We start from the raw sequence: 24710 nt of genomic DNA, 5'->3' as shown, positions 1-24710 counted from the left end.
AAAGGGAGTTTGACCAAACATAAGGTAACCAATTTTAGCTTTTTTAAACATTTGACAAGTCTCAATTGTCAAAAAGTAGGGATATATTGGCAATTTTGAAATGTGAAAGAAACATACTTTGGTAATAGTTCCATGGCTTATGTTTATAAAAATATTTAATCAAGGTTGCAAATATCTAAATCAGATTTTTTTCCTTATACTTGATTTAAAGAGCATATATATAAAAATAAAAAAAGAAAATGATTCTTAAGAAAAACTTCTAATTATATATATGTTAGCTTGCAGGTCAAATGCACACCATTCTAGTCATCCCCTTTAAAGTTGGTTTGAAACAAGTGATCACTCCAATGCACAATGGGTGGGATATACATTCATTACAACTCCTCAACAACCCAAGACAATGTATACCATGGGTTTAGGGTGCATCTAATCCATTGTAAAACACCTCACTCCCCAAAGGACAACATAGACACCAAAAGTCTACTAAAGTATCTAAACTTGGATCATAGTTGTGAATTCTACTAGTGACATGCACCATTTCAAAAGATATGCAAAACGTTTTAAATGAGGAATCTAATCATAGGGATGTGATATGATGTTATCCCTTAGGTGTCCTTACCTATGATTAGAGAGTTTACAAGTTAGCTTTATATTTATGAGTTTGCATTAGGCATTGAACTCTTACTTTGGTTGATATGAGAGAGAGAGAGAGAGAGAGAGAGAGAGAGAGAGAGAGAGAGAGAGAGGAAAAAAAAAGAGAGCTCATGACGCTGAGAGATGGAGAGAGAGTCGATGGCGCCCGCTCGTGACCTGCTGCCTGTGCAGATTCAGTGTCATCCGCTGCCCGGTTCCCCCTGCGTGCAGACAGCATAGGCCGTCGCTCGTCTGTCGTTGTGGCGGCTGGGGTCCCGGCTGTCATCCTTCCACCTCGTCATCGTTTCGCGCGTTCTCGTCCTTCTGCCTCGTCGTCGTTTCGCGCGTTCTGCTCCTCGGCGCCCTTCTGGCCCGTCGTCTGCGGCGGCAGGCTCTGAAGCCCTGTCGCCTGCGGCTGCCTTTGACGCCCCGTCGCCTGCTTGCCTCTACAGCCCCGTCGGCTCTGCGCCTGTGTCTCGCCTGCGTCTCGCCCGTTTGCCTTGTGCGTTACGGTTTCTGCCGACGCTTGGCCCCTGCCCTGCGCCCCCGACTGTCCCGCTTTGCCGTCGACGGCCTGCCCTGTGTTCCACCCTCCTGGCCCTGCACTGTTAGGGTTGTACCCTGCCGCACACGCTCTTGGGACACGTCATGAATGAGGCGGACAGGTAAAGCTCAGGTTTCATCGGCTGTGATTGTAGAATCCGCCCCTGGACAGCGCCCCTATATAGGGGGGGGGGAGAGAGAGAGAGAGAGAGAGAGAGAGAGAGAGAGAGAGAGAGGGTGAACAAGAAAGAGGCCTGCGTGTATTTGCCTCCCGTAACCTCTTCACTCGGCCTCTGACCGGCATACGTACTGATACAATATGGCTGGCCTGGATCTGGCTTTTATAGACCAAACGGTGGCAGCCCTTGGTCCGGACTCTGATACCGAGGAACCAGAGGATATGGTTCTGTGCACAGAAGAGCTGCCCCTGCTCCTGACTTCCAACCTGCGGGCAAACGCACCAAGCATACTTCGGCTGAGACAATGGATCATCAGGATCGTTCCTATGCTCAGGTTGCTTCTGATTCGGTGGACTCTCAGGATGTTGACTGGGAGCATTTGCTGGAGTTTGCCAACACTCTGCTTGGCGATTATATTCAACACAATCAGGAAGTCTTTTCTGACTCTGCAAACGGAAGATGTTCTGGAAGCCGCTGTGGACCCGAAACATGTTTTGCGCTCCTTTTCAGTGTTTTATGAACGTGCTGTGATCCTCTTCTTCACTGGTCGGATTCCACTGCTTTCCCGTATTCGCCAATGGCTGCACAGCCTGCTACAAGGGGAATGTGTTGAAGAGATTTTTGTTGGGCCCCGAGGTTTTTTTGAGGTGCTGTTGAAATTTGAGACGCACTGTGCTGCTCTCCTGTCTAAACTGCCATTGTTCATTGATCGCCGTTTGGTCCATGTTGTGCAATTGGCGCCCAATGGCAGATTTTCAGCGCCTGTTGCAACGTGAATGCCCTGTGTGGGTTGAAGTGGAAAACTGCCCGGCTGTTTATTGGCCATTGTTGAAGGACGCCATGGCCGCTGTGGGCACTGTTCTGGTCCCCCCCCAGCCTACGGGCCATGAATCGCAACCATCTGTGCATGCTATGGGACACTGCTAGGAAAAGGCCTGCTTGGTTACGTATTAATTGCTCTGGCATGCATCCTTTACATTTTCGTTTGAAATGGGGCAACTTTGCAGGCCATTGCTTTTCGTATGGAAAATTGGGGCATTTTATGGCGGAATGCCCACAGAAGCATCACACTTCAGATGCTGAGCATGTTGCGCTGCCCATGGAAGACATGGTGTGTGATGCTCCGTCGCAGGATGACACCCAGCCACCTAAAGTTTTGGATAAAGGTAAACAACAGGTCTTGGGTTTGGATTCCCGTGGTAATGACTGGGTAGATGTACGTGCGAAAAAAGGCAAGAGGCCTGTTGCTGGCATGGTGGATTCTGTGCCTACTGCCTCACCAGATTCCATGCGCACCTATATGCGCAAGAAAGAAATGTTGTATTTAGAGGACTCTGCTCTTGCTATGGTTTCCTCTGCTCCTCGTCAACAGCCACCTAGGAGAGTGTATTCGGATGGTCCGAAGGGTCCACCTGCTAAGCTGGCTTTTGATAATAGAGGTAATGCCATTACCCCATGGGATCGTCGTTATCCTCGTTCCATCCCCAAGATAGCGGATATGCTATCTACCTCCAAATCTGGTCGCCAGAACTCCTTTGCCGTCTTAGCTGATTTTTTGGATGAGGGAGTCCTAGACATTCTCACAGAAAAGGTCAAATCGAGGCAAGCTGTGCCTCGTACCTAATTTTCTTTTGAATACACATGAAGATAGCCACGTGGAATATGTGAGGAATTTGTTCGCGCCACAAGCAACATGCCATGTGGACTATATTGCATGAGAATCAGTGGGATGTCTTGTGTGCTGTTGAGCACAAGAGTCACGGTGAAGCAGGAAAAGTTGTGGATTGCCATGGCTTTCGTTTGTTCTATGCAGGGACACATGCCAGGCAGTATTCTGGGGTGCTTATGATTGTGCATGAAAAATACCAGCCAATTCTTATTAAGAATGATGTACATGGTCGCCTTATGGTGATTGAAGTTTTATTCGAAGGAGAGATCTTATGGTTACTTGGCCTCTATGCTCCCAATGATCCTTTATCTCGCCGGGAGCTTTGGTATACTTTGCAGACTTGCTTCTCCCTTGGCAGACGGGGTTTTTTGATGGGGGATTTCAATATGTATGTGGATCCGTCACAGTCCACATCAGAGCATTCGGTAATGGATGCGCCAGAAAGTCATATGTGGCAGGAGTTGGCTCTTGCCGTTCTTAAGCAAGATCTCTGGTCGTGGTTGCATCCTTCTTCTACAGGGTTTACTTTCCATTCTGCCTAGTATGCGACAACATGGTCACGGTTAGACCGCATATATATCATGCAGAATGATGATTTCCTTCCTGAGATGCTCGAAATGAAAGTGTTGCAACAATATGCCTTGTCGGACCATTTCCCTCTCCAGCTTGAGCTACTTGCGCAACCCATTGCACCTTTCAAGCAATTTCTGGATAGACTCCCTTTGCGTTTCAACTCCTCTTATTTGAAGCATGCAATCTTTCAAGGCTATATGCAGCAATTGATTGATAGATTCTTATCGGACTTCTCCTCCCAGGGCACTGCTTCGTTTGAAAGATTGCTCTCTAATGTGCAGCGGGTTGCTCGGCAGTATGGAATCCATCATGCCTCTCTTTGTCGGTGGCGTTGACAAGCAGCGGAGGACCTGCTGGCTTTGGTTCGTTCTTTGCTGGTGGACACTCCAGATGATGTATTTCTGCTGTCTCTGGCAATGCGCCTGGCTGATCTTATTAAAGAGTTTCAGTTGAAATCTTATCAGTAGGTCAAATTGCAACATATGACGGAGACTTTGCAAGATAGTGCTTGTCAGACTCATAAGTTCTCTCGAGCTCTCCATGCCTCTCCTGCTCGAGAGAATATGACTAGACTCCAGGATGCAGATGGTCAAATGATCCTTGATCTGCAGACTATTGTGAATATGTGTTGGAATTATTTCCTCGACCTTCTTGGTTCCACTTCTGCTCCTTTAGGCCAAATGGTTCATGCTCGTTCAGTCTTTTATGATCTGGTCCGCAATCAAGTTCGGCAGGACATGAAATCTATTCTGGAGGCAAATATTTGTGAGGCGGAGGTTATGGATGTTCTGTTATACTTGCCCAAGTATAAAAGTCCTGGCTGGGATGGTCTCACCAATGAGTTCTTTGAGATTTTTGCCACCCAGCTCGCGAAACCATTGACGCCTTTGTTTCAGCAGGTGTGGGAAACGGGGATCATGCCTTCCTCATGGAAAGGTCTTATAAAACTGCTTCCAAAAGTTCCTTCGCCGTCTATGTTGAAACAGTGGCGCCCAATTTCTTTGATGGGTTCTATGTATAAAATATTTTCCAAAGTAATGGCGAACCGGCTCCATAAGCATCTTCCTGCCATTGTGCATCCTCTCCAATATGGTTTCATTAAGGGCAGAAACATTTTGCACAATGTATTGAATGCGCAATTGGCGATTGATTATGCAAGGCATTCTAATCAGGAGGTCGTACTGGTTCAACTGGACCTGGAAAAGGCTTTTGATTATTTGGACTGGTCTTTCATTGCAGAACTCATGTCTTCTATGGGCTTTGGTGCTCGAATGTCTCGTCTGATCTACACTATCAGTGCTGCAACGTCTTCGCGAGTTATGCTGAATGGAGGCGTTACCAAGCCAATTGTCCTTGCCCGCTCAGTCAGACAAGGGTGCCCTTTGAGTCCTCTTTTCTTTGCCCTTGTGATTCATCCTGTTCTTTCGATGTTATCTCACATGGCAGCTTCTACTCAGTTGGCTGGATTGTCGCTTTTCTCTGGACAACACTTCATTAGTCAATCCTTGGCTTATGACACCTTTATGATTCTACGTGCAGACAAGGATAACCTTCGCAAAGCTTTAGATGTTTGGGCTCTCTTTGGTCTGGCTTCCGGTATTCGTATCAATGCTTTGAAATCAGCCATTCTCAGCTGCACGGAGTTGGATTTGCAGTCACTGGACTGGCAGGGAATGGTTGTTCCCCGTGGCTTCATTGTTAGGCATCTTGGGTACCCTTTGGGTGTTGATGTTTCCCCAAAGCAGTTACTACAGTGGATTTCATAGAAACTTGCGGCTAAGTTTCTGTATTAGAAGTCTCAGGCCCCCAGACAATTATGTTGCCAATGCTCACATATTTCTTGCCCTTGCTGCCCTGGACTACTACTACACTCAATGCTCTTACTCAGTCTATTCATTTCATGTTATGGAAGAAGGATTCTTTGCATGCAGGCATTTCCTGAATTTCTTGGTTGCATGCGTGTACCCCCAAACGCATGGGTGGAGGGGCTATTTTAGATGCCCAAACTCATATGTTGGCACTCCGTTGGTCTCTTTTTCGCGCCATGTGCTTGGAGCATCATCCATGGGTTGTTATAGCCCATTATTTTCTTGAGGATCACACGCTTCTGCATAGCAATACTCAAATCCGGAGTTCTTGGTGGCATGTTCTTAATGCAGATTCGCGGTTCTCCAGTTCTTCTTCATCTCTGCTTGCCCATTTGGTGTGTTCCTGGCGACTGGTCCTCTGGAAGGCTCAGTAGCATCCAGCGGCGGAGGATCGCTTAACTACTAATTCTTTTCAGCTGGAATTGTTGGCAGTCTCGCGGTTAATTTCGTGGGAAGGTAAACATGAGGTTCGACCAAAATTCAACCGCATGGCACATTTTGGCTTAACTTCGGTAGCGATGCCACCCTTGCTAGTCGCAATATGTTGATATCATTTCGTACAGCCAGGAGGCATTTCAGGATCCCTTGTGGATACAAGTATTTATGGGAACAGCTTTTGAGGGTGCTCCAAAGTAGACAGCCCTTTCTTGCCCTTGCTACGGATCGTCCCTGGCAGGACTGGGACTTTGCAGGCCGACTGAATTTAGAAAATGCTTCAGCTAACTAGATGTACCATCTTTTAATTAAAGATCATCAATGGCTGGTTACTAAAGCTAATACTCTATGGGGATTGCATAAAACCCGGTCATGGTGGAGGATAACTGTGATGGAGGGCTGGTTGAACAAGACACCCTTCAAGGTCTTTCTTTGGAGGGTGATGATTGGTAGTCTTTCGCTTGCTTCAACTCTTTCCAAGCGTCGAATCTCCAACGGCAACTATTTCTTTTGCACCACCACTGTGGAATCCGCCCGTCATCGTTCTATTTCTTGCCCCCTCGCTCAGAAAATCTGGTCATTCCTGTTAGCCGTTTGGCGAGCGGTGGTTGGCCTCTCGCTACGCCCCTTTGATTGGGTTTTTGTGCGGCCCAAATATCCCGCACCGACACAGCCACACATGAAGATCCTGTTTCACTTTCTTCGATATTGGGGCTGTTGGCATAACTGGACCATTCGGAATGCTTTTCTTTTTTATTCCGCCTATGATGTTCAGCGGCATATTGCTCGGCTTAAAGGTCTCTTGTATTGGCAGATAGATCTTCTCCGGCACTCTGACATGCTCCCTCGGGAGGACTTACGTCCATGGCATATGGCAATTTCCTCTGTGTCTTTGCCATGACTTTGTAACTCTTTAGTTGTCTGGTTCTTGTAGAAAGTTAGCGTGTACACACGATGGGGTAGAGCCATCGTGTATCTTGTAATTATGCAAACTTGTACCTTTTTCGTAATTAATACAATTACCTTTTACGAAAGAGAGAGAGAGAGAGAGAGAGAGAGAGAGAGCTCTCACTGTTGTGTTATTCAACCGATTAAAATAAAGCCCAAATATTTGCCTATGATTGCACATACTTACAAAGCACGGTTTCATCTTTTAAGCACATTTTGGCTTTGCACCATGACTTGGAAGCAACATTCTGAACAACATGACTATGCTAGTAGGAAGGCACCCCCCACTAACACTAGTGGGGTGACTATGTTCCAAATCACTTGAATGTCATCTTTAGAGCAAATGAGCCACTAGTAAGAAGGCACCACCCATTGACACTCATGGGATGACTACTTTTGAAATCATTGAACATCATATTTAGAGCAAACGAGCCAATCGAAGATTATGTCTTGGACAATTTTTGTAATGTGTTTTTAGTCAAGCATGTTTGATATTGGAACTAAAAATTTTGCCTTGATTGATCGAATCTACCTCTAAAAATTTTGCCTTGATTGGTTGAACCTACCTAAGGGACCAAAATTTTTATGGAACTATGAATCAAAAATCCCCCAAGGAAACTGCTACTTGTAGTGTGATCAAAAGTGGTCTAATACTGGCTTCTAACCCTAGCTAAAAAGAAGATCTCTCTCTCTCTCTCTCTCTCTCTCTCTCTCTCTGTGTGTGTGTCTGTGTCTCTCACTCTCTCTTCTCTTCTCACGATTTATGGTTCCTTATCTGTTCGATAATCCCATCAGCCAGCTCACTGTCACTGTAATTCTTACCATAAAATTTTACAAACTCCATCTTTGGATCCATCAAATACCTGCAGGAACGACATAACCAACAATGCATCAGCTGCAACCCATAACTCAAGCTTTTCAAACATCGACAGAAGAGAGGATTACATTACGATCGAATGATCAACAAGATAGTCGGATCCTTCATCTTCAGTCTTCATGAAATAAATTCGATAAGCTCGAGCTACTTGTCGAATGTCATTGACTGCACCAGTCAGGCCCACGAGGCGAGGGTGAAATTCTGCAACAGAAGCAGCAACAGTCATGGTATGGATCGTGTGTGAATGAAAGAGTGATAAAACCCATTGCTATAGATTCTTAACATTACTGACAGCTTTTTATTCCTACTTATCCAGATATGCCAAATATTAAAATATCTTAGCCAATTCCAAATTTTAATGTTAAGTGTCTCTAGCTATGGGTTTTATCATTCTTTCATACGAAAGACATTAGCTTCTGAGAGCACAAATGGACACACTGTCCTTTTTGGATATAGTAAAATTAGATGCTCTCTTACTAGGCTTTTTGGCATCTAGACACTATGTTAAAACTCTGAAGCGGGTTAAGCTTCCCAGTAAAAAGCATGTATAACCACTCTTCTCTTACTAGGCATCTAGACACTATGTCAAAACTCTGAAGTGGGTTAAGCTTCCCAGTAAAAAGAATATAAAACTACTTTTCTCTCTTTAAAGAAAAAACAGTATATTATCTTACTACTTCCACCAGGCAAAAAAAAGGCACTTTAGAACTGGAAAAAATCAAACAGAATGGACTTTCCCTTTAACACAGTAATCCAAACAACCCATTTTTACTCACAAGGGAAACCCTTCAGAGAATAGACAGACCTTTTACGTACTCCCGGAGCTGTTCAACATGATCTCGCTCTGGATCAACAGATATAAAGACTGGTGTGATAACAATGCCTTCTTTTTTCTCTGCATATACAAAGATTATGGTTATCCTGACAAAGCATGTAAGTGACACATACAACTGATTGGTCTCACTGAAACTGACACCACTAGGGCCAACTAGAACATTGATCCCAGACAAGACGTGTACTCATGATTTTTGGGCCCATCAGCAAAAACTGTTACAGATGTGCTCGCATCCAACTTCTATAAATGCCATAAAGGCTAATGCTGCATTCCATTTTCTTCCTTTTCTTAAAATTTCCGAAGGAGTGAAGATTACCAACAATGTCTACAGCCTTCACCATTTTCTGCAACTCATCTGGGCAGATATCTGGACAGTGTGTGAACCCAAAGTAAAGCAGGTTCCAATTGCCCTTAAAATCCTGTTCAGTAACTTCTTTTCCTGTATGATTGGTGAGCTTAAATGGACCTCCTATAGTTGTATTTCCAACCCCAGTGCTTGGCTTAGATTCTGTATATCCTTGTCGAGCTACCTGTCGAGCAGCTGTTCAAACATTTTAGTCTATGTTTCAACTCAGATTCTGCAATAGCATTTGAATATTCCCAGTAAATGTCTAAGAGACTGAATAATGAAAAAATATAGCTCTCAGATCTTGAAGCTACCTTCTGAAGAACTCTTCTACAAGCATAGACAATCATACAATCTGACTATCTTCAAATGTTGAACAACCACCTACAAGCATAGGCAATCATAAAATCCGTCTATCGCGTGAAAACCTTCCTTGACATAGGCTCGAAAAGTTATAAGTTGCTAGCTAGTATTGTTCATGGTCGGCACGAGGACAGCTAAACTCATATTCTGAGTCTTGTGGCTACAAATGTGTTTAGAGGCAATTTGTTAAATCCAAGATGTCTGTGAGGATGACTACACGGTAGCCTGTGTCAGCATGGCAGTAGGATGAGCCAGCAGCAGCAGGAGTTGGCTCTGGCCAAATTAACAGGGGCATTTTGAGCTTTAAGAAGGCAGCCAAACATTCATTCTTCAATTTTGTAAGTCCTTAAGGCTTACACTGTTCCATCCTTGTGTGTACACCAACCGGGATGTTTAGGTTTCCACAGGTAGTCTATATAATTAGCTGGGATAAAAAAGTTTTGACCAGGTGGCTTAGAAAAGTTTTGATCAGGTATCTCCTTTTGTTTTTGTTTGTTGTACATGACTGGTATCTTTCCCAAGAAAATGAATTCTCTCCATGACACCCCAGGGGAACAACTAAGATTAATAATGCATCATTGATTTTGTAAAAAAGAGTAGAGGGGAAGGCTGAGGGATTTCCTGTAAAATGGGCTAAATGGAAAGCCAGTCTGGCGAGCTATAATGTCAATGTCAGATCATATAGGCCTTCATTAGAAGAAGATGCCTGCATCCCAAATAATAGGAAAGTGTACCTCTTTTATGAGCAATCCAACTCTTCGCTGTAATCTCCCTCATCTACGTCTCAGAGTATGGAATGATCTTGATCCATGTATGGGATAATCTCCAGGCTTAGGTGTCTGCTGGTCTGGCAATCTAGCTGTCAAATGAAACAATACTACCAACATCATCTCCCATCCATGACAAAGTTCTGCTGTCCACTCTCTCAGAAAAGTCAGGCGCCTCAATCACCCTCATCTTCCCTTTTGTAAGGTAATAGGAAATACTCCCCTCCGTATCCCAGTTACAAGCAGGATCTGTCTGTGAACCAACCTATGGTGCCCCTCGTCACTATCATCTCTACTTTGCTGCCACCAAAAATCAATCTCAAGGCTCTGCTCTGTATCTCCTGTGCTGCATGCATAAGGGCAGTCCCATACACAATGCCTTTGTGTCAGCTCTGCAATGTTGCATCTTGAGCAATGGATGGGGATCTTGCCAAGGATAGCCAGGTGCCTATTGCAAGGGTTCTATAGGCCAGAAGCCATAAAAACAGGGAGATCTTCAAGGCTTGAAATTCTCATCCAACCACCTCCAAACGTATTTGGGAAGTGAGTCCATGTCTATACCATGGGAGGCAGCTGCTAGCAGCTAGAGTGGCTCAAACCCACTCATCTGCATGCTCCTCCCTAATTTGGTGGTTAATCAAAAAGGAGATGTCTAGAAGTCATTTTAGGAATTCTGGCCAGAACCACTCTCCTCGATCCAAATCCAATGTCTGTACTTGTTTCCTTAGTAAGTCCATATTCTCCATCCATCCTTCAGGAGTGCAGATGAGGATCTATGTGTCAGTTCTAGTGCTGTGCAGACCACCTTGATCCTATGGATAGAACAACCTAATCAGAGGCCCAAAGGCCAATTTCTTGTCTGATCAGTCTGCCATTTTCCTGTCAACGACCAAGGTCAATTTGCTGTCTGGTCAATCTGCCATCATCAGGTACTGTGAAAGTACAACATCTTTTCACCCTGTTGGGTTGCACCCACAATAAGATTGAGGTTACCATTGCCTGCCCAACTAGGACAAGCTTACCTGTATTCCAGTGTAAAAGCTTCAGCTAATGCTCAGTAGCAGTGGAGTGTGTATATGAACAACCCTAAACCGGTTCAAATTGCTTCTCTGAGGAAAATGCATGTCCTGACACAACAGCCAACATACATCACTGAGTTCCATGTGTGAGAGCTTCCATGTTGGTTGAGGACAGTGACAAACCCAAGAAATTGTACCATATGTGCTAGTTGATTAGGGCAACAGAAACTAGCTGGGAAACACCCACAACTGAAGTGAAATGCAATTGGCTTCATATTCATGGGATTTGTGCTAGTTGACAATGGCACCAGCAGCCAGTCAAAACCTCCGTGGGTGAAACAAAGGCCCTAAAACTGTTCACACCTCCATCTATTTAAGCTATGGCTCAAATGGAGAAGCAAAACAATAAAGTCCTCTTTCTAGAATCTGGTGAAGCTGTGACTTTCTAAATAGTAAAAATATTGCCCAAGATACTCCTCTCTTGAACATCAATTGGACTGGTGTGGATAAGGCCTAACATCCTGGGTGTCAATCTATCCTATTGCCTTTGGAGTGAGGTGGATCAGCCCTTCAGACAGTCTCTCCAGCATCTCTCCCTATAGCAATGATCTCCTGAAAATGCACCAAATTCCACCAAAATCCTCCTGATAATCTGCCAATAAGCCTGGAAAAGCTTTCCTTTCAGCAAGACATCATATCTACTGTATAGTCTATTTCTCACCCTTTGCTGGTGCCCTGCACATACTAGATGTGTATGCCAACATCCAATATAATCCAGACTTCTATGATTGGCTGATTCCTCAAGCTGAGAAAATCCATAATATAGCACCCATTCTTTACGTACATAAATAAACAACCATTCATTCAATCTATACATAAATAAACTCATCACTAGAAAACCACACGCACGCAAGAAATCTCTGTAAAGGGACAAGAAGCTTCCATATTCTCTATGACCACTCTACACATGCTTTTGTTGAGCTAAAATATGCATTACTTGCTGATTAGCCTCTTAAACAGCCCCAAAACACACTAAAAATGCTCTTTTAGAGTAAAACTCTAAAACGGGGAGCAGTTCGAGAGAGTTCAATGGAAAACCTAAAATGGGGAGCAGTTCGAGAGAGTTCAGTGGAAAACCTAATTTTTGGGACGCCCTTCTACATCTATAAATAGACAGGCTGCCCCCATTCAATAATTATCCTTGTTTGCAGGTTACACCAGCCCACACACTCTTTGTTGCTGTTGGCACCCAGTTTCTAGCCTACAGCCCCTCCATCTGTTGTCCAATCATCATCGATTGCAGCCACATCATCTTTAGCCTGTCCATTGCTCTAGGCGATAGCTCTCAATTGCTGGCGACTGCTCCAAACTGTCCCAGACTGCTGTTCAGCCTACTGTCCATCATCTCCAAGGTCAGCCAGCCTGCGTTTTCAGCATTGCAGGCCCCAACACTCTTAGACACTATTTCAGCCTGCTGTTTACAGCACACTGTGCACAGTTTCCAGCCCCCGATCGGTGCTACACTGCTCCGTTTACTAGTTTCCAGCCTCCAGACTGCTGCGTTTTGGTGACCAGCCTGCTGCCATTCACTATTCAGCACTCCTTCACTCCGACTGGTGGTCACAGACTTGGGATCCGTCTTCGGTGGACGTCACACTCCGACATTGTTCTGCCCTTGAGCACACTGTACACTCTTACATTCATTTACAACATTCATTCACTTCAGAGTTGTGTTCTCTCTCTCCCTTCTTCTGTTTGTATTTGAGCTTTTGTGTTTGAGTTTTGAGTTTTGCATTTAGGTTTTGAGTTTTGCCCTCTGTGTCTGTGTCTGTGTCTTTGTGTTTCTATCATGGTCGTACACTCTGTGTGTCCTCAGTGCAAACCCTAGCAGTCTTCTTAACAGCTTCAACAAACCACCTCTTTGGCCTCGTACCCCTACCAATGGCTCATTGTGTGCAAGAGGGAAAAATGCTAGTCAGTAGCCATCTCTCCAACCAGCTGGACCATCTCAGCAATGCTGCCCTAACTCTTCTCAAGTCATCTAACACCCTCTTTGGACACATATGGGACCTGCAATGTGGAAAAAGGAAGCTCTAATATGAAAACTGTATTCTGACCCTGCTTCCTTCACGACCTCAAAGTTCAAACTCTGTTCTTCCTATCTTCATCTTCAGAATCACTCATTTCTACCCTGTTCGTCTCTCCTCTCTATCCTCTGAATCACCCATTTGTAGTCTGGTCATCTCTCCTCTCTCTGTAGGGCTGCAAGCAAGAGGAACCCCTCTCAAAGTGCTGTGCTTACCTCTACCTCGCCCCTAAAAAAGGTGTTGGTTACTATCGTAGACAAAAAGTCTAGGTCCTAGACTGTTCATGCTTTGCAAAAGGACCTTTGAAATTCCAATGCACATCTTTTCAAAAAATCAACTCACGGCCTAATGTTGCAGTGTGGCCTCTAGAACGATATCTCATTCGAAGAACTTGAGGACACAATGCATGTACCAAATTCTACCAACAACCAAGGATCTTGGCTTTTGGCATGCAAAGGATGAGCTCTCCCAAAGCTGTTTACATTGCTTCCATGATTGTCTATATGGCTCTACCTCATCCATGATCTAAGCTCTCTATCTCTACCGTGTTGAACTCTCTTTCTACATTACGATGGTCTACCCACAGTTGTCAAGTCTTGTTACAAGAATGAGTAATCAACTTAATGATCAATTAAGCTTCATGAAGATTTTTAATTCAAAAGAACTTTATTCTGGTACTGCTAGCTCTTGGCATGGTGACCCTTGCATCAATAGTGATGGATTTGACAACGGGCATGCAATGGATTAAGTGTATAGGGTATGTGGTACAAGAGCACGACAAAGTAATGTTGGGTTTTACTCATGGCTACGCTCACATAGGAGTGTTAGTGATCCACAGAAGGACACTGTGGCTAGGGCAGTTTTTACTCTTTGTAAGAGAGGTTTTTCCCCCTAGTCATATTACTCCTTGTTTGTGTATTCATGTTACACAATTCAGTCACTTATCACACATTACACACTTTCGTGTGTGAATGAACCTTAAGGCACTTGCAAAACCCTAAAGTCTAGGAGTTGTACTTTTGTACTTTGTCTTATACACCTTGAATCTAATCAAGTGTCAAGCTATGTCTACACTCTTACTCTCTCTACTGTCTACTTTGTGTGCTGAGTTGATAGCTGCCATCTCTGATTTAACATTTGGTATCAGAGCACCAGGTTCTACCAGGCAGCTCCGATGCCAGCTGCAGTAGCAGCCAGAGCCCATCCAGCAGCTCTATGCCAGGCTTGCTAGCCTAGCTAAGTGGCTGCTCTGCAATGCTTGCACCAGCTGTCTGTCCAGATTCGCCACCGCCCCCAAAACTGTCGCCTACAGGCTGCGCTGCCTGCCTCACCGGTTGCTCCCGCCCCTGCCTGTTGTCAGCCCTGCCAGCGCCACCTGACTATCTCCAGCAGTCACTGACAGCTCCTCCTCCAGTTGCCGACAGCTGTACCAGTCACCGCCAGCTCTGCCAGATCTGCTGCCTGGTTCTGAACTGCTCCACCAAGCCTGCTTGGGCACTGACAGCTCCGCCACCAGCCCAGGTAATCCCACCTGCACTTCCGGCAACCACAGCTCGAGCTCAGCTCATCTTAGGCTTGTCTTGGGCTGTCACAGGTATATCTTATCATTTTATTCAAAAAATCAAAGCTACAGCAAGGGGCTTCTACAAGGAAATATCTATTTCTGCTACAGCATGTGCCTTTGTGCAAAAATTGCAGAAATTTGTTGGAATTTGGGTCAGAAAATTTGGGGCTTTTGCATGTTTGGCAAATATTGGCATATGTACTGAGGTTTCAGTCTGAAATTGACTGAAATTGTGAACATTGGACGGTCAAATTTTGAGGCTTTTGTGTTTTAGTGCTACTGAGCACTGTTATTGCATTGGACAGCATGCTACATGCTGAAATCTGCAAAATTTCAGCACATTGGGACAGTAGTGGTCAAGTGTGACATAGTTTACTTAATTACAACTTGGCATTTGCTGTAATTTCTGGAAATTTGCAGATTTCCAATTTAAGCCAGCTTTGGTTATTGCTCTTGTGCATTTTGGAAGAGTGACATTCATCATGGCCAATCAAGGATAGAGTGATGTCTTCACTTATGTATCTAAAGAGGATAGATTAGACCACAATAAGTATTCTCTATGGTCCTTTATGATGAAGAATGTACTTGTAAAAAATCTTTGGGATAACGTTAGAGGAGAAGAAGTTTGTTCCTGAGATATGGCTCCTGCTACTCCACAAGGAAGTCACGGTCAAAGGCAAGCTCCAATTCAGCCACCACCCCAAAGAACAACTGCATAGAAGGCTTGGGACACTAGGGATGCCCAAGCATCGTCACTTATAGCATTGGCAGTTTAGTAGTCTATAATCCTGCATATTTGGTCTGCAGCTCTTCACGAGTAGCATGGCTTACACTTGAACATATGTTTGTTGGAAAAAATGATACTCACATTTCTTTCTTAAAGAGCGAGCTTGAAAATGTGAAGATGGAAGAAGGTGATGCTATGCAAGATCATCTTAATAAAATTCAGGACTTGCGCGAGCAGTTAATGAATGTAGATGAGTACTATTTTGATGCTAAGATGATCTCTACTACTTTGAATTCTTTGCCACCTTCTTATTTGGCCTTTTATACAACATTGAATCTCACAATGTGAATTTCTCTGCAGCCACTTAGCTTTCTTTAATTGGTTAGTTTGTTGCTGGAAGAAGAGCAAACAAGAAAGAATAGTGGGGTGGATGTTGTAGCCTCTGAATAGGCTTTTATGGCAAGATAGAAGGGCAAAGTCAGTCAGTTCAAGAATGCTCCATAGAGTTTTGGAAGTTTAGGAACTTCACAGAACAACAAGAAGCAAGGGGACACACAAGCCAAAAAGGGAAAGTGCCATTATTGTAAAAAACCTAGGTCATCACATCACAGAATGCAAGAAGCAAATTGCCAAGGAGAGAAAGGAGACCTGGATGTCAGCTTCAAATGCACCTTCTATTGCTATTGCTATAGAGTCCGAGTTGTTCGTCGTTGACCGTGACTACTGTTTTTATACTTGCAATTAGGATTCTTCTTGGACAGATAGAGCATTCATCTCTACAGAGGATGCTAGCACTTGGTTATTTGACAATGGTGCTTCTAAGCACATTACATTCCGTAGGGAATTGTTTACCTCTGTTGTTGTAGCTCTTGTTGGCAAATCAGTGCAATGTGCCAATGATACATCTTATCCTGTTAGAGGTGTTGGAGAGATTGTCTTGAAAGCCATTGATGGCTCTACTCTCTGTTTGCAAGATGCATTATATATGGCAAGGATAAAGAAGAATTTGTTGTCAATTTCTTCTTTAGCAAAGTGTGGAATGCAAGTCACATTTGATGATGACAAATGCATCGTGAAGAATAAGAAATTTTTAACTTTGGTACTTACTGCCACATTATGTCGTGGAATTTATGAGTTAGATGCTCACTCGATTGACCAATCACTTTACTTCGCATCTACTATTACTCCTACTATGTCATAGGCAAAGTTGTGGCATGCTCGTATGGGGCATGTAAACTATGGCAGTTTGATGCTTATGCAGCATACTCCAATGTTGCAAGGCTTACCTCTCTTGGAGAGATCTCCTGAGCACATTTGTGAGGGATGCATTTTGGGAAAAATGCATCGATTTTCTTTTCCTTGTGATGTTGCTTTTAGAGCTACAGCCAGGTTGCAAATTGTGCATTCAGATGTGTGTGGACCCATGCAGACAAAGTCATTGGGTGGATGTCATTATTTTGTCACCTTCATTGATGACTTTACTCATTTTTGTTGGATCTATTCATTGATGAAAAAGTTAGAAGTGTACGATGCATTTTTGGCTTTTACTACACTTTTGAAAAATCAATCTGGCTATCAAATCAAGACTCTTCGTTCGGACTGGGGGGGAATACATGTCTTCCTTGCTAAATAAATTTTTGAAGCAAAAAGGCATTGCACATTGGTATACTATTGCATATACTCCACAATAGAATGGGTTTGTAGAAAGGAAGAATTGATCACTCATGGAGATGGCCAAATATATGCTAAAAGCTAAAAAATTACCACATGGACTTTGGATGGAAGCAATTATATGTACTTGTCATGTTTTGAATAGGTGCCCTACTAAGGCATTGAAAAATATAACGCATTTTGAGGCTTGGAACAGCCGTAAACCTTCAATTGGTCACTTCCGCACTTTTGGGTGTCTTGCATATGCTCACATTTCCAAAGTATTGAGAAAGAAGTTGGACAATAAGGCTATCAAGTGCATATTTGTGGGGTATAGTAGTGAAAGCAAAAGGTACACACTACAATCTTGTTTCCAAGAAAGTTTTTGTTAGTAGAGATGTGATTTTTGATGAAAAATCAAAGTTATCTCTTGCTGGTTATGACACATATTAGGCTGCAAATGATGTGTTTGAAGGGTTGCTATCTATTTCTTTTGGTGACACAGCTGGAGCTTCATTAAATGAACAAAATGTTCAAACCAGCTGCTCCATTATACAATGCAAACATTTAGCCTATAGCTGATCTGAATATTCAGCAAGATGCTAAACTTGAGGTTCATCAAGAGTATGTACATAATCAGGAGGCTAGACAAATACCTAGATGGTACTTGCACACTCTACAAGACAGTCATTTGGATGCTCCTCTTGTTGGTTGTACTCGAAGGCAAGCACGTTTGCATGATCATGCTAATACTATGGAGTTAGTTATGGCAACAATCACACTTGATGATGATGAGCCTAATTCTTTTGAGGATGCACAATAAAGCGTGCATTGGATGGTAGCAATGCAAGCTGAATTTGATTCTATCATGAAGAATCAAACATGGGATTTAGTTACATTGCTTGTTGGAAAGCAAGCCATTGATACTAAATGGGTCTATAAGCTGGAACAAAAAGCGGATGGATCCATTGATAAGTACAAGGCCAAGCTAGTGGCAAAAGGCTATGCACAAAATAAAGGCAATAGTTATGAGTAGACGTTTGCTCCTACATTCCGTATGACTACTATCAAGTGTATGGTTGCATTGGCTGCCCATTATGGTTGGATTGTGCCCCAACTTGACATTGAAACTACATTCTTACATGGGGAACTTCAAGAAGAAATGTATGTTCAGCAGCCCATGGGTTTTGCAATTGAAGGATCCGAACACTTGGAATGCAAGCTGAAAAAGGCTTTGTATGATTTGAAGCAAGCTCCACAAGCTTGGTATGCCAAAATTGATGCTTTTTTACTCAACCAAGGGTTCATTAACAGCCCATCAGAGTCTACTCTTTATGTATGCAAAGAGGGGGGATCCTTGCTAGTCATTTATCTTTATGTGGATGGCTTTCTGCTCACAAGGACACATGCTGATCAGATTTCAGTATTTAAGAAAAATTTGCAGTAAACTTTTGAAATGTCAGACTTGGGGCCTTTGTTTTACTATTTGGGCATTCAATTTATTCATGATACTAGAGGCATTGGATTGTCACAATCTAGACATATTCGTAAACTCGAGAGATTTCGCTTCCAAGATTGCAAGCCAATAAGCACACCAATGGAGACTAGACTAAAGTTGTCTTTGCATGATGACAGTGACATGTATGACATTCATACATATGCTCCAATAGTTGGATGCCTCATTTATTTATGTAACACAAGGCCAGATATTCAGTTTACAGTTTCAACCCTAAGCAGATACATGCACAGTCCATAGATGTCACATTGGCAAGCTGTGAAGTGTGTTTTCCATTACTTGCAGGGCACTAGGACTCTTGGATGGCGTTATGCCAGGGGGGGGGGGGGGGGGCGCGCTGCAGTTACATGCTTATAGTGATTCCGATTGGACTAGAGATTTTGATTCTCATCACTCTATAAGTGAAAATTGTTTCTTTCTTGGCTCTTCTTACATTTCTTGGCTTAGCAAGAAACAATCCACTATTGTCACATTGTCTTGTGAAGTTGAATACAAGGCAACTTTTACTACTATAGTTGAATGTGCATGGTTGAGACATTTATTGGCTAATCTTGATGTATTTGTCATGGAGCCTACTCCTTTGTTTACCAACAGTCACAATGGCATTGCAGAAGCACGGAACCCAATGTTTCATACACACACGAAACACATAGAGATACATTATCACTTTGTAAGAGAGATGCTACATGCAAGGGATATCAGCCTTGTCTATTGTCCTACCAACAACAATGTGATAGACATCTTCACCAAAGCTCTTCCTTACGACAAATTTGAAGCATTTTGCAAGGCTTTAAATTTGATCTCCTTTGATATGGATGATCCTTGTATGCTAATCAAATTTCACTCCAGGGGGGTTTGTTGGGTTTTACTCATGTCTACACTCATATAGGGTGTCAGTGATCCGTAATAAGATACAGAGAGACTTTTTTCCCCAGTCATATTACGCCTTGTGTATTTATGTTACATAATTTGGTCACTCATCACACATTACACACTTTCGTGTGTGAACGCACCTTAATGCACTTACATAACCCTAAAGTCTAAGGGTTGTATTTTTTACTTTGTCTTACACACTTTGAATCTAATCCTAATCAAGTGTCAAGGTGTGTCTACACTCTTACTCTCTCTACTGTCTACACTCTATGTGCTGAGCTGATAGCTACCATCTCTGATTTAACAAGTAATAAGGTACAATGCGAAACTTTCATTAAATTGAAGGCTTGTGAAACCTTCCTTCCTTCTTAGAGAGGGTGGTAAAACCTAATCAAGCACTTAATTACAACAATTAAGAAATGAATATAAACTGAAATGCACACATTACCATAATAATCTTGGACATTGGATACCTTGTTGTCTCCAAAACTAGTGTCCCTTGTGGTATTTCTTTGATTTGTATTGCTATTGGATGGAGTACATCTCAAATTTCACAGTCTCCTCTGCTGATCCAAAAACCCCTTGTTGTCACAACCGATTAACATGCTATTCAGGCAAGTTGCCCCTTTTTTCACCCAAGATTTGACTAGCCAAATGATACCCAAATCAAATGGGATGGAGTGGCGTCTAAAATCCCTGAAAATTCCTTGAATTTCAGCTACTGATACAATGCCTTTATTTGCTGGCATGGGTCCAAGGTGGCTAGTAAACCCTAATTTCTACAGAGAATTAGGGTTTACAACAGAAATCACATTGCTGTCCACCAAATCTGATTGAGAACACCTTCAATTGGCTAAGTGAGAGAGTGATGAAGAGAGAGAAATTCCTAATTTTCCATGTTGGAAAATCCTAGAAATGACTATTGCCCACCTGAATCAGCCCCAAATGTTGTTGTCTACTACCAGGGAGTGCATTAAATGTTGTCGCCAGCCCCTAGCTGCTGTCACCTTCTCCATGAAGTATCAAATCTGCTGTTGCTTGCTCCAGCTTGGTCTCTTGCTGCAGTTCACTGCCCCAGAAGGTCCTCCAATGGCAGAAAATTAGACCAACACTCTCCCTTCTCTCTCTTTTTTTTTCGTAAAAGGTAATTGTATTAATTACGAAAAAAAGGTACAAGTTTACATGATTACAAGATACACGAGGGCTCTAAGCCAACATGTGTAAAATCCTAGTTCGGAGCCACAAGAAAGTTACACAGGTCATGGCAAAGACCCAGAGGAAATTGCCATATGCCAGGGAAGTAAGTCCTCCCGAGGGAGCAAGTCCGAGTGCTGAATGAGATCTATCTGCCAATGCAAGAGGCCTTTAAGCCTGGCAATGTGTCTCGGTACATTAGAGGCCGAATAAAAAAGAAAGGCATTCCAAGTGGTCCAATTGTGTTAGCATCCCTAGTATCTAAAAAAGTGGAATAAGATCTTCATATGCAACTGTGGCGGTGTGGGGTATTTTGGGCATCCAAAAACCCAATCGAAAGGGGTTAGTGAGGACCCCACCACCGCGCGCCAAACCTGTGACAAGAGCGACCAGATATTCTTAGCGAGCGGGCAAGAAATGAATCGATGCCGGGCCGATTCCACAGTAGTGGTGCAGAAGAAACAATTGCCGTTCGAGATTCGACGCTTGGAAAGGGCCGAGGCAAGAGGAAGACCACCAATCATCACCCGCCAAAGAAAGACCTTACATGTGAAAGGTGTCTTATTCAACCAGCCCTCCATCACAGTTGCCTTCCACCATGACTGAGATTTCCGCAATCCCCATACAGTATTAGCTTTAACACCCAGCCATTGATGATCTTTAATCAGAAGATGATACACCTGATTAGTAGAGGCCTTTTCCAGACTCAACCAGCCTGCAAGGTCCCAGTCCTGCCAAGGACGATCCACAGCAAGGGCAGGAAAGGGTTGCCTGCTCTGAAGCACTAACAAAAGCTGTTCCCATAAATCAAGGTATCCATGCGGGATTCTGAAAAGTCTCCTGGCCGTACGAAACGATGCGAAGACATTACGACTGGCAAGGGTGGCATCCGCAACTGAAGTCACACCCAAACGGGCCATGTGGTTAAATTTTGGTTTGAGCTCATGTTTGTCTTCCCATGAAAGTAATCTCGAGACTGCCAACAATTCTAGTTGAAAGGAGTTAGTATGCAAGCGGTCCTCCACTGGATGCCAACGCGCCTTTTGGAGCACCACTTTCCAGGAGCCGACCAAATGCAGTAACAGAGAGGAGGACGGACTGGAAAACCGAGAGTCTGCATTAAGGACATGCCACCAAGAGCTCTGAAGTTGTGTATTACCATGCCAAAGCCCGCTGTCCTCAAGAAAATAACGGGCTATAATGGCCCACGGGTGATGATCCACACACATAGCGTGAAACAAAGACCAACGAAGTGCCAGCATGAGTTTCGGCATCCAAAATAGCTCCACCACCCAGGCGTTTGGGGGTACATGTATGTGACCACGAAATCCACGAAATACCTGCGTGCAATGAATCCTTCTTCCATAACATGAAACGGATGGGGCGAGTGAGAGCCTTCAAAGTAGTAGGAGTCCACGGCAGCAATGGCAAGAAATAGGTGAGCATTGGCAGCATAATTGTTTGAGCCACTTTGAGGCGAACATGGAAGGGCCACGCTTGCGACTTCCAATACATAAACTTGGCTGCCAATTTCTGTGAAATCCACTCCAGTAATTGCTTTGGCCGAATATCAACACCAACGGGTATCCAAGATGCTTGACAATGGAGCCACGAGGAACAACCTGACCCTGCCAGCCCAATGACTGTAAATCAGACTCCGTGCAACTGAGAATGGCTGATTTGAAGGCATTGATGCGAAGACCAGAAGCATGACCAAAGAGCGTCCAAACATCTAATGCCTTGCGAATGTTGTCCTTGTCTGCACGCAAAATCATAAAGCTATCATCAGCCAAAGACTGGCTAATGAAGTGCTGTCCCAAAGGAAGAGACAATCCGGCCAACTGAGTAGAAGCTGCCATTGAAGATAACATTAAAAGAACCGGGTGGGTCGCCAGGGCAAAGAAGAGCGGACTCAAAGGGCAACCCTGTCTCACCGAGCGTGCAAGGACAAATGGCTCTGTAACCCCACCATTGAGCGTAACGAGCGAAGAAGCCGCAGCACTAATGGTGTAGATCAATCGGGACATCCGAGTCCCAAAACCCATAGCAAACATAAGTTCTGCAATGAAAGACTAGTCTAAATAGTCAAAAGCCTTTTCCAGATCCAATTGAATCAATACCACTTCGTGACTAGAGTGCCTTGCATAGTCAATAGCCATTGCACATTTAAGATATTATGTAGAATGTTGCGGCCCTTAATGAAACCATATTGAAGAGGATGCATAATAGTTGAAAGGTGCTTGTGGAGCCGATTCACCAGCACTTTGGAAAAGATTTTATACATCGAACCCATCAAAGAAATTGGTCTCCAATGTTGCAACATCGACGGCGAAGGAACCTTTGGAAGCAGTTTGATAAGGCCTTCTTTCCACGATGAAGGCATGACCCCTATTTCCCAAACCTGTTGAAACATAGCCACCAATGGCTTCACCAGTTGGATAGCCGAGCTCTCAAAGAATTCATTGGTGAGACTGTCCCAACCAGGGCTTTTATCCTTAGGCAGGTGTAACACAACATCCATAACCTCCTCCTCACAAATATCTGCCTCCAAAATAGCTTGCATATCAAGTGGAACCTGATGGCGGACCAGATCATAGAAGACTAAGCGTGCATGCGTGACCTGGTCAAAAGGCGATGGAGAAGAACCAAGAAGATCTAGAAAATAATTCCTGCACATATTGACAATGGTCTGTGGATCAGTGTGACCATGCGACCTTCTGAATTCTGGAGTCTAGTCATATTTTCTCGAGCAGGAGAAACATGCAAGGCACGAAAGAACTTATGAGTCTGACAAGCACTATCGTGCAAATTGTCAGTCAAGTTGTGCAGTTTGGCCTGCTGATACAATTTCAACTGAAATTCTTTAATAAGATCAGCCAAACGCATCGCCAGTGACAGCAGAAATTCATCATCTGGGGTGTCCACCAACAGCGAACGAACCAACGCCAGTAAGTCCTCCGCTGCGTGTCGACGCCGCCGACAAATAGAGGCATGATGGATTCCATACTGCCGAGCAACCTGTTGCACATTAGAGAGCAGTCGTGCAAAGGAAGCCGAGCCCTGAGTGGCGAAGTCCAATAAAAATCTCTCAATCAATTGTTGCATATAGCCCTGAAAGATTGGATGCTTCAAATAAGACGAGTTGAAACGTAAAGGGAGTCTATCTAGCAACTGCATAAAAGGTGCAATGGGTTGTGTAAGTATCTCAAGCTGGAGAGGGAAATGGTCCGACAAGGCATATTGCTGCAAGACTTTCATTTCCAGCATCTCAAGAAGAAAATCATCATCCTGCATGATGTACATTCGGTCCAACCGCGACCATGTAGTTGCATATTGTGAGGAATGAAAAGTAAACCCTGTAGAAGAAGGGTGGAGCCAAGACCAGAGATCTTGCTTAAGTACCTCAAGAGCAAAGGCATTCCACACCCGACTTTCCGGAGCATCCATCACCGAATGCCCTGAAGTGGACTGAGAAGAGTCAACACACATATTGAAATCCCCCATCAAAAAACCCCTTCTGCCAAGTGACACAGAACCCTACAAAGTCTTCCAAAGATCCCGTCGGGATGAAGGGTCATTCGGAGCATAGAGGCCCAGCAACCATAAGATCTCTCCTTCAAATAAAACTTCAATGACCACAAAGCGGCCCTGTACATCATTTTTAATAAGAACAGGCTAGTATTTCTCATGGACAATCATAAGCACGCCAGAATAGTGCATACCATGTGTCCCTGCATAAAACAAGCGAAACCCATGGCAATCCACCACTTTTCCTGCTTCACCGTGACTCTTGTGCTCAACTGCACACAATACATCCCACTGATTCTCATGCAAGACAGTCCACATGGCATGTTGCTTATGGCGAGAACAAATGCCTCGCACATTCCATGTGGCTATCTTCATATAACTTCAAAAAGAGAATCAGGAACGAGGCACTGCTTGCCTCGATTTAACCTTTTCCGCTAGAATGTCAAGGACACCTTCATCTAGAAAATCAGCTAACACTGCAAAAGAATTCTGACGGCCCACTTTAGAGGTAGATGG

At 43.8% G+C, this 24710-nt stretch overlaps 1 protein-coding gene across 6 annotated transcripts in view; it reads right to left on the bottom strand.

Annotated features, from left to right (window-relative positions):
• Positions 1-216: 216 nt before the first annotated feature.
• LOC148025472 (cytochrome c oxidase assembly factor HCC1-like) overlaps positions 217-24710 on the bottom strand; it is a 113272-nt gene continuing 88778 nt past the window's right edge. For 2 of the 6 annotated variants that reach the window (XM_087692615.1, XM_087692614.1), the window contains 4 exons: positions 8877-9101; positions 8531-8620; positions 7794-7926; positions 224-7711 (listed from right to left, as the gene is read on the bottom strand). In XM_087692615.1, coding sequence (XP_087548741.1) covers positions 7603-7711; positions 7794-7926; positions 8531-8620; positions 8877-9101 — 557 coding nt within the window. In that variant the 3' untranslated portion in view covers positions 224-7602. Of the gene's footprint in view, positions 7712-7793; positions 7927-8530; positions 8621-8876; positions 9102-24710 lie in introns of all 6 variants that reach the window. The other 4 variants (XM_087692620.1, XM_087692618.1, XM_087692617.1 and 1 more) reach the window with 4 other exon arrangements.

This window comes from Lygodium microphyllum, chromosome 14 (assembly GCF_053477565.2).
Source record: "Lygodium microphyllum isolate KBCC chromosome 14, Lygodium_microphyllum_v1.1.10, whole genome shotgun sequence".
NCBI classification, from domain to species: Eukaryota; Viridiplantae; Streptophyta; class Polypodiopsida; order Schizaeales; family Lygodiaceae; genus Lygodium; species Lygodium microphyllum.
This window is presented reverse-complemented; position numbering and strand designations above follow the sequence as displayed.